The following is a 10860-nucleotide window of genomic DNA, read 5'->3' as shown; positions in this document are numbered from 1 at the left end:
AAAGAGGAAGAGAAGGTAGATAAATTAAAATTTTAGAAAAGCAACAGGATTGACAAGCTCAAATTTTCCCAAACCCAATCCACATATATATATATATATATAATCTATAGCAACTATAGTTTGTGGCAACTAATGCTACCATTCAAAGCTTTTAATTTTTAAAACTTGAAATTATTTAACTTAGTGTAAGAATATACTATGGCTATTTCTGCTCACATCACAGCTCTGTAACATCTACCATCAAATGAGGGGAAAAGAGCATTACTTGTGTTGGCATTTCAAGCTTCATCTGCTTACCACAGTGACTGCTTGCTACTTGTATTTACCTCAGCTTGTATGAGAAGAGATAAGCATGACAGGAATTACTTGCTTCAAACTTTAAAAAGTTAATTGCAACTATTAAGCTTCAAACAGAAATTTTGTTACATAAAAAGCAGGTTGGCCTTTGTTACACAGCCAAATTCGGTTTAACACCATCTCTCTTTAAAACACAATTATTTTGGACACTTAACTGGTAATTGTTAAGCTGTCTGAATAAGCAATTTAGTCCACCCACTGTACTTCCATCCTAAGACTTAAGATTCTAATAGTCCTATCCAACAGCAGAATCTCCTCCATTTCAGATGTCATGAAATAATGAAATATTCACTGCTGCTCTTCCACTCTTCTGAAGGAAACAAATAGAACTTGCTTATTAACTACATTCATATAACTGGATAGGTGAAAAATTTGAACTAAGAAGATGGGAAGAAGGTAAACATACTCCCGTGGAGCATACTAATGTCCTAGCATTGCCCTTCCTGAGGCAGTATCAAAAAGAGAAAAAAGCCTGTACAGTGTTCCAAAGAAAGTGTAATATCAACAATTTCTACAGATGATACAACAAATTCAGCTGCACAGGGAAGGCCAGTATTTTGCATGCACCATTCTAAAAGATTTTACAGAACCCAGGAGAAGCATCTAGTCCAGTATCTGGAAAACATTCTGACAATACTCCATGTCCTCCAAGATGCACTATTGGTTCCTTTTGTAATGTTTTTAATGTTATTAAGCCATACAAATTAATTGTATGAAAACAGTAAAAGTATTCTGAAGTTAAGTCACTTTCCAAGTCCAAACCTAATCATCCATCTAATAATTATGAGTGGGCCATTGATAAGTGAATGGGCAAAACCTTTAAAACTCACAATGCTTTCAGAAATGTTGATGGTGCCCACAGAAATTCTGGAATAGAAAACATCAAGGACAGTAATATTAAAAAATAAAAATAAAACAAAACAAAAGTTCAAAGGAGGCATGTAGTAAGTTTGGTATTTATCAGTCAAGGAAGTACATTCAAGGTTTCCTACAATAAAAGAAGAGTTCAAATTGAGAGGTGGGACATGACAATGCTTCATAATTAAAAGTCATGGAACCAGGAAGCATTTTTACTACAGAAGATTATCATAGCAGTAATTCAAACAAACATGCTAGATCTTTGCAAAATGGCAATGCTCCAATATACAGATCAACAGAATTGTTATATCCTAAAGTGTCAGGCACGTATTAGTTGCCTGCTAATTATTGGTTATTTCTTCACTTGTTCAATACTAAGTATTACTAAAAATATTCTCAAGATAATACAGAATTTACAGAACAAGACACTCCATTCTACTTGTTTTTCAACTTCAAAGGTCTAGTATCAGTTTCATCTGTTGAGTTCTATGTCTAGCTTTAATTATAACTGAAATGAGTCTTGTCCTAAATTTATGCTGGTGTACTCCAGCTGGCACAGTAGTTTTGCAATACAAATATTAACGTTTTCATTTGTTCCATAAATTCTATAGCATCTTCCACTACATTGCTCTATGTACCACCCCAGCTATTGTTTTTATTTTAACCATACGCAACTATGTTTAAGGTTCACTACCTGCTTCAGTATGCAAGTGTGTGGTGAAACTACAAGCAAAAAAAGATATGGCACCTAATTCAAACACAGAAAAGCTACACAGAAGTCTGGCTCACCACACAGAATCGCACTACAGGATGCACATATGAGCTGAAACTATTTAAGCACCAGAGATAAAAGCACTGGAAATTAAGCTAACTGCGTGTTTTCATCAGGGATTAAAGTATGTAACCAAACTTTTCCATATTTTGCTCTAACTTAACTGTATAAAAATGAAACAAGAGATAGGATTACTTATGTTACAGGTCCCATCTTCTGTTGAGGTTTGTTTTGCAAGAGAATGATACTTTCAATTCAATCGGGAATTGAGTCTTAAAAAAAAACCTATTGTAATTTCATCCCACACACTCTGTCACTCATTCGTATACTTGTATGCAAAGAAATTAAAATATGTAAATTTTTAATAGTACACATATTACTTAGTAAATATCCAGATAACAACCTGGAGCTTTTAAGAGCTAGAAGAGAAACACACAAAAAAACCCAACTGAACTTCATTTACAAGTTTTCTAAGTAAGGCCTTGTTGAACAGCTTACTGTTCAAATTTTCCAGCAGATGTTGGGGTGGTTGAAGTCCCCCCAGCAGGATCAGAGTCTGCAAGTGTGATGCCTCTTGTAGGTGGAATAAGAATGCTTCATCAATAAGCTCCCCTTGATCGGGCAGCCTGCAGTAGGCAGTTTTAACCTACAAGCTTCCAACCTGCTTGTGGCTGTTCTTCAGAGGCACCTCTTCACACTATATCCATTTCTTGATCTAGAGGGTCCTCCACGCCTCCTTTCTCACCTGCCCCTTCTGAACAGTCTGTAGCCATTGATAGCCACACTCCACTCATGAGATTTGTCCTATTGATCAGTAGTGGCACCTAGGTCATAGCTTTCTAGCAACACAGTGGCTTCCAGCTCCTCCTGTTTGTTGCCCATGCTGTATGAATTGGTGTAGAGGCACTTCAGCTGGGCTGTCAGATGTGTTATTTTCTTAGAGGAAGGCCCCTTAATTCCTTCGAGGTATTTCACCACTATTTCCCTGTTGGCTTCTATTACCTCAGAAGCCTCTGGCTCACTGCTGTAAGACTAGTGTAGTCAGTACATCGCAGAGCAGCAGGATGAGGGTCCCCACTAGCATCCTGTCCCTTTAACCTTGGTGTGCCATCCCAGAGCTTGCCACATGTAAGCCTGATGTTATCCCTGTCCCCCTTGAAGTCTAGTTTAAGCTCTGTCAATGAGTCCCCCTTCCTCATAAGCAAAGACCATTTACCTCTTTGAGAAAGGTGAACCTCATCTCATGCCAGCAAGCCTGGTGCCATGCAGGCGATCCCATTAGCAAAAAACCCAAAACAGTGGCAGTGACATCAGCCACAGAGCCATGTATTAATAGACCAGGTTCATCTGTTTCTTCCAGCGTTGCTGCCTACAGCTAAGAACAGAGGGGAAAAGACAGCCTGTGCTCCAGATTCCCTTATTAACCATACATACTCAAAAATTTTCATCTTCAATTGAAAAATTACAAAGGCTATGCTGACACACCTTTCTGTGCAAGTCCAAAACTTAATTTGCACAGACCAAGAGAACTGACAACATCTACTTTACATAACTATCTCAGAGCTCCCTAGCATTTCTCATTCACAGTGCTACACACTTCACATGCTGTGTATTAAGTTTCTAACAAAGCATCTTCAAAGAACACAGAAAAGTCAAGCCAGGCTATTTAAAAAGCATTAACAGGCTATTTAAGCTGCAGTTCCGGCAGCACAAGTTATTTGGTGCACTTTCTGAAGTCTGAACGGTTTCACACATGGATTGCCATAATTTAAATAAACATTACTAGCCTAACAGAATGCAGCCTGCTAGATACCTGCTAGATTCAGTGAACTAAGTCTACAATAAATACACAAAAAGAGAAGCCTTCCAGGTATTTGTTCCAATGCAACAGTAATTTTAATAGATTTAAAAGTCATGCAGCTCCCTTAAACAGGGTACAGGACTGAAACCAGACCTACACTTCATTTGCTCACTCTTCTCCTCCCAAAACCTATAATGGGAAAAGTGGTTAAGGACAAATATAATCTCTGGTTTCCTTTACGTTCTGATAAAGCGGAGAAATTTGGTGGCTATTTCTGCAAAACCCTTCATCTGACAGTATTAGAAGTCTTCAAGGAGAGAAAACATACCTGCTATAGGCACATATCCAACTCCTTGCTGATATACAGTGGGCATCAGAACCACTGGCTGAGGCTGCATCATCATGGCAGCTGGCAAAGACTTGACACAAAATGCACAGATTAGAATTACTCAGGAAATATAAAAAACGAAACCAGCAATTAAAAAAATTAAAACAGTATCTGTAAACAAATTATCACATTGCAAATTCATGTTCCATGTTCAATATTGTAACACCATGGTAAGTGCTAATATATATTAAGATGAATCTCTGGCAGATTAACTGGACTACCATCCCTTTAAATAACAGTGACTTTGCCTATAAATTAATATAAACACAAACCTAGGTCTCAGCTTAGAGCAAAGTTCAAATCAATTATTTTTTAGGTAAACCAGTACTTTAGATATCAATTTAACTACTTTCCCTTTTACTACCACAATTCCTGTTCTGTATAATCCTGGAAAATATCGAAAGGTCAAATTTTACATTTTGTACGTTCACCAGCAGACAGTCTTAAAGGTTAATTACAAACTAATTTCTCCTATGCGTAACAGAACAACTGATCACACTTGGGGCAGAATGCAAATTTCAAACAGTAAGGAACATCTTTTCCCAGTAGTTCACTCAAAAGCAACTTGAAACTTTTGATGATGCATAGTAGGAAGCATCCAGGGCTGCATACGCTACCCAACAGCTACTTAAGAAAGGTGACAAATCACAGGAATGTAAAAAACAAAGTAATTAGAAAGACCATTCAAACTATGCAAGAAAGATGCAATACAGACAAGTTTCCATTATTTTTGCTTCTCAAATGACATTAATTACTAAGGATTCAGGGGAAAAAATAAGTTATTGTAAGAGTCCATAAAACTTTAAAAATTATTAAATTAGAAACTACAATGTACCGACCATTTGATTGAGGATTTCTTCTTTATACTTCTGTTTGCACAAAAGTAAGCTGAATTTTTGTAATTGCAAAACTAGATAAATACCCATTTTACACCTCACCAACAAGTATTTACTGCATTAACTAACAATTTTAGCTGCTATTCCTAATGTTAAAAACATGCATTTTAAATACTAACATACAGAAAAACCCAGTAAGGTACAGCAGAACTACTTCTACTTCAATTTAAAACATCTCCTTTCCACTAACCAAGAAGCTTGTGTCCCTTCCTCATCCCACATGAAATTTGGCTTACCGTATATGACATAACCAGATTAATCATTCCTTCCTTATCATCACCCTGCCTTCCACTCAGGCTATACCACTCATCCTCCACATTTCCTTGCTTCAGTGACTCAGGAATTGTAATGTGTGTCCAAGCAATGCGGTCATCCATTGAAAAGGCACGCTGGAATATAAACAAAAATATGATCTAGTTAATTGTCCCAAAAATAAAAAAAGCTTAAAATTATTCTTGAGTAAACCTTCTGTTTTATGCTGTTTCATTTTGTCAATTTTGTTTTTAAGCTACTCCTTTTGAAATACTTAAGCATTGATACATATTTTAACCACCTCCTTTCCAACAAGGTTGAATGATGCCTTAAGTGGGATTATATATCAATTCCAGATATTTAATAACAAGAAATTGAAAACCTGAAGCCGAACACTTCTAGAAATACAACACAGTAATAACAGCATAGTCTGCAATATCTCGTGATATTGTAGCAGATGCCACTAAATGAATGTAAACAGCTTCTATTTACACCACTGTAACAGGCTGTACATTCTAGTAATTGAAGAGCAGATACAGGTACTGATCTGCTGCCCCTGTTGGAGCAACGCAAGACACTTCAACAAATCAATTAAGCCCACAAAAAAGCACTCAGCCTCACTTGTGTAATCATCACACAGCTGCTGCAGTGTCAAGTTTATTAAACACAGTAACAGAGGTAGTAAAAAAAGGGAAACAACAGATTTTAGCTTCAGTTGTAACCTCAGTTTCTGCTAATAAATCTTAGTGACTACAAAGTCTACATTTGACAGTTTTATTCTCAGCATTTCTGAGCTTGGGAAATTTTCCAAGCTCCTTCTGGGTTAGAATAATACTGAAGAATTTCCAAGTAAAACATCATTATTAAAAACAGGCTATTTTTAATAGGGACAGTACAGAATATATGGCTGTAGGGCATTTTAATAGAAAGGGAGCTTACACCACTCAGACATTTTTGCTTTTCTTCCTCTGCAGAGAACCCTGCTAATGCCTCTTACTTGCTATCAAAGGAAAAGCAGCTCTGATATTCTTGAGGAAGACTGAAGCCTTCCACATTGCTGCTCTTGGGATTCTGAAAATTTAAATAATCTCCCAGAGAGCATAGCTAAGTCTAGAATCACGAAAAGAATAACTGTCTCAAAACAGTGGCCCTGACTAACTGCACATTGTGGTGGGGGCCTCATTGGATAACCACCTGGACTGTGTTCTTGCAAGGAGAGCCCCTTGTTTGGCAGCCACCCTGATAAACTGGACACTGTCCTTGAAAGTGGAGGCCCTCCTTTGGCAGCCACACTGAAAAGAGGACACTGTCCTTACTTGATAAGGAACAGTGGATGGCAAGAGGAGCCCCATGGAGGCATCGTGCCATCTTGCAAAAGACCACTTTGCTGCTTAAGGACAGAGCGCACATGTGAAAATAAAAGTCATTGCTCAGTAAACCTAGATGGGGGGCTGGGCAAGTGATCACCTGGACCCCCATGACCCACCAACTAGTTTCCAGAATGTTCCCAAATCCAACACTGTGTCTTTGCAAAGCAGGCCAAGCCTCACCAAGAGAGGCAGCGCCAGGTGTCATAAAAAAGGCGGACTCAAAATGCTCGGGGTGCACGCCCATCATCCAAGGACCACAATAGCATGCCAAGACCATTGCTGGATCCAAGGGTGGTGATATCCTTCTTACCCACTCTTTCTCCATCTCTCTCTCTTTCTCTCTCTCTCTGTTTCTAACCTTATTCTCAGCACATAGGGGTAACATAATTTCTAATTTTGCTAAGTTTTTCCAGTTGTAACCTGTTGTTTTGAGAGTACCGTTTTGCTAAGTTCTGCTAGTTGTAATCTGTTGCTTTAACAGTGATATTGTGTGTTTCCTTTTCACAAGCTTTATAATCTTACTCAATATTAAGTAAAGGCGTGTTTTGTGAAAGCCTCCTGGGTAATGGTCTTACTCTTAGAGCACCAGGCAGAGAATTCCCGAGTTTAATCTCACCGAATGGGGTTTTAAAAGAGATATTTATATTTAGTATGGGTCCCCAGCTCTGGGGATCTGTGTCCACTTTGTGGGACATGATACTAAGAAACAGCCTTTGGTAACTCAATCCTTTTTTGCTAAATTTCACCTAAATCTCAGCCCAAACAGGATGGGGGGGGAAAGGCAGAGCAGATATCTATCGTAGTTCTGACCTCATCAAATATCTCTAGATAAAAAGAATCCACACCCGGGGGAACAGTGCACTGAATAACTTTGTTCCAGCGAGGGTTCTTGGCTCCATTATGTGCTGTTGGAGTTTCATACACAGCATACCCCAGCCGTATTCGACAATATGGATCCATGCGAGTCATTCCATAGTTCTTTGCCAATTTTGCCTGAAAAGAAAAAGCCTGTAAGTCTATAATTTTTACATAACCATGAAGTTAATTACTACTGGTTCACAAAGAGAATCAAATATTGAATTAAGGACTAGGTGCAATTATGACATAGAAAGGTAGGAAGGAAAAAAACAATCAAGGAAAATACCGTTCAACTTAAAAATATGCCAATGACACCATTAAATGTCTGGGAGACCTGGAAAAGGGAACCTCTTTTTAACCTGTCTGTTGCAGAAAATATACAGCTTCACCACAGCCAAAGCAAGTTACCTCATACCAAACCAAGTTAAATAATTACAAGGAAATAGTAACAAGCTCAATTTTTGCCTAAGTATCTGCTCTCCAATATACAATCAAAAACTTGATGTGATAGGTAGTCTGTACATTTTCACTGAAGTACTTTTAAAGGATGAAATACAGAAATGCAGTAGCTTCAAGAGTATCATACAATACAAAAGCAACAACTGCAAAAGTAGTTCAATTCAGGTAAAAGTTAGTACATCATACTTTACAAAGTGATTAAAAAACTTACTTAATTCAGTGTGTGTATTTGAAGATGATCAAAGGGCTGAGACAGGCTGAGAGTTGGGGCTGTTCAGCCTGGAGAAGAGAAGGCTCTGGGGAGACCTTATAGTGGCCTTCCAGTACCTGAAGGGCCTACAGGCAAGGTGGGGATGGGCAATTCACCAGAGAGGGCATTGATACGACAAGGGATAAGAGCTTTAAACTAAAAGAGGGTAGACTTAGGTTAGACATCAGGAAGAAATTTTTCACCATGAGGGTAGTAAGGCATTGGAATAGGTTGCCTAGGGAGGTTGTGGAAGCCCCCTCCCTGGAGGTGTTTAAGGACAGGTTGGATCAGGCATGTCAAGGCATGTTGCTCTATATACTTCATCAATGCATATTTAAATACAAAAGACTTAATCAGCTTTTCATGTTCCACCAGTTAATTATGCCACAATACATCCCCTAATCCAAAATGCCACATGCCTCAACACAAAGCCATGATTCCCACAGCATTCGAGAAGACTAACTCTTGGGACACCACAGGGTTCTACTGACATTCAGAGACTGTGACAGACTGAAGAAGTGCACAGGATCAGTACCTCTTTTCCTGAGAGACCCTATATAGGTTTACTCCCCAATAAGGACCTCACCATGGAAGCTGTAAACATATGCATACTACTCCAGGCTTGGTGCTAAATTTGAGGTTTAATATGTCTTCCGTATGTCTTTACAAGTGCTATTTTCAAGTCATTCTCTAAACAGATGAAGTGTGTTAATTAATATGAAGGACATCTGGTGTGCTAATGTAGATAAACAGAATTTTATTAAGCAGACAAGTTTTAATACCTGAAATCTTATGCATAATGAATGCAGTAATACAGTAATGTGAAGAGGTAAAAGAAAGGACAGCAAGCAAAAAGAGGAAGTAGAAAATAAAGAGCAAGAACTACTCACTTGTAATTAAAAAGAAAGCCTGCAGAAAGCACTAGTTAAAACAGCAAATAGATTAGAGGAAATGGGGATGGAACAGAGAGGTCACATAAGGAAAAATATGTAAGGCAACTGCTGTTCCCTGCATCTTCTCAAAACTGCTAGTTTTCCAATAGTAAGTGTTTCTATAGGAAGCCTTACCAGAAGTTTTCAGAGAAACCTGTTCACTATAAAAAAAAACACATTAGTTTATTTGATTATGTACTCTAACAGCAAGCTCTACAGGAAATTGCTGCACCATGCACAATGCAGCTATGAAACCAGACAGAATGCTGATATACGGAAACATGAAGCTACAGAAACTTTAAAAAATACTGATTACCTATATACAAGTAATTTAGTAACTCAGATTCCAGTAGAAAATCTCTTTGTGGCCACCAACCAAAAAAGATTAAGAGTATTAATCAATTACAATTACTTAATTGTACAAAGATGGTACAATTTATACCTGTACTACAGTAATGCTGAGTCTGCCTACTGTACCCATTGTTCCTCCATACTGTAGCTGTTGAGCTGCCTGTGCATCCAGCTGGATTTGCTGTTGCTGCTGAGTTGGGGTAATACGAAGAAAATCTTGAGGAAGCTCACCAACGTACACCTTAAAAAAGAGAAAGAAAGAACCTTCAAACTTAAGACTTCCACTTTCATGATGAAAAATTAGTAATAATGAAAAAGAAAGCAGAATACAAACAAAAGCTTAGCAAAAATATTCAGCAGAATTTAGTCTAGGTTTGACAGCATAAACAAAGACAAAATTGTCAACTCACGCAGAAAATGTTCTGATACTCGCTTTCAAAAACTTTGAAATTTTCAAAAAATTTCCAACATAAGCTTCTGAAAAAAAATAGGACTACAGAACCAATGCTGCTCTGAACCAAACATGGAAATAGTCCATATAAAAGTCACATACACCATCTGATGGCACCCAAGTCTTTAATTTATTCATCACTCATGTTGCGTTCAGTCATTCCTGTGGCAAGACATAGCACACTGCTTTCATCTGAAAGGGTCACTTTCACAGTCACCTTCAAGACAGATCATAAGGGCAGCGTCTCATATGAACCAAATCCTTCAACATAACTAAGAATCCTTCAACATACAAATATATCCTAATGCGTTTTCAATATTAAACATGGCCAGCCTGCAACTAACCTTCAGAACAAAATCCCACCACTCAAAACAATAACGGAAGATCCACAACGGAATATTCAAAGCAGAAAAATACTGGAGGAACTCCATCACGAGCCAATATGAATCAGCATGTATTAGTATGTATTTTCTGCTAGTTTCACAATAAAGGAAGCAAAAGTTTCTACCTATTACTAGTCAATTCTATTATTGTCAATGCAACAACTCAGGTTGTTTCTAGGTTTTTAATGCTCAGTGAACATTATCAGTAACACATTTAGAGAGATTATATCATTAAAAGAACAAGCCCACCAGAATAATACATTTTAAAAGGCAAATAAAGTAGCATAGAAAATATATAATTAAGCTGTTCTTATTTATGTTGTCCATTGAGTTGCTTACATATTAAATACAGAACTGCCCACCACATCGAGACAAAAGACAGTGCAATTTCTTATGTTGCAATTCCAGGCAAGATTACTCAGTTGTGCATCTGACAGATGCATGCCTACAGAACATAATTTAAGAAGTTAACAGGCCTCTAA

At 37.8% G+C, this 10860-nt stretch overlaps 1 protein-coding gene across 1 annotated transcript in view; it reads right to left on the bottom strand.

The window, feature by feature from the left end:
• Positions 1–10426, bottom strand: part of TOLLIP (toll interacting protein) — a 16762-nt gene extending 6336 nt beyond the window's left edge. The window contains exons 1-5 of the mRNA XM_010003906.1: positions 10340–10426; positions 9636–9785; positions 7505–7687; positions 5309–5461; positions 4117–4207 (exon numbers count right to left, since the gene is read on the bottom strand). Of these exons, the coding sequence (XP_010002208.1) occupies positions 4117–4207; positions 5309–5461; positions 7505–7687; positions 9636–9785; positions 10340–10426 (664 nt within the window). The remainder of the gene's footprint in view (positions 1–4116; positions 4208–5308; positions 5462–7504; positions 7688–9635; positions 9786–10339) is intronic.
• Between the last annotated feature and the right edge of the window lie 434 nt (positions 10427–10860).

This window comes from Chaetura pelagica, unplaced genomic scaffold, assembly GCF_000747805.2.
Source record: "Chaetura pelagica isolate M959 unplaced genomic scaffold, ChaPel_1.0 scaffold28, whole genome shotgun sequence".
Classification (NCBI taxonomy): Eukaryota; Metazoa; Chordata; class Aves; order Apodiformes; family Apodidae; genus Chaetura; species Chaetura pelagica.
The sequence above is the reverse complement of the archived record's forward strand: the minus strand, read 5'-3'. Positions and strand labels throughout refer to the sequence as shown.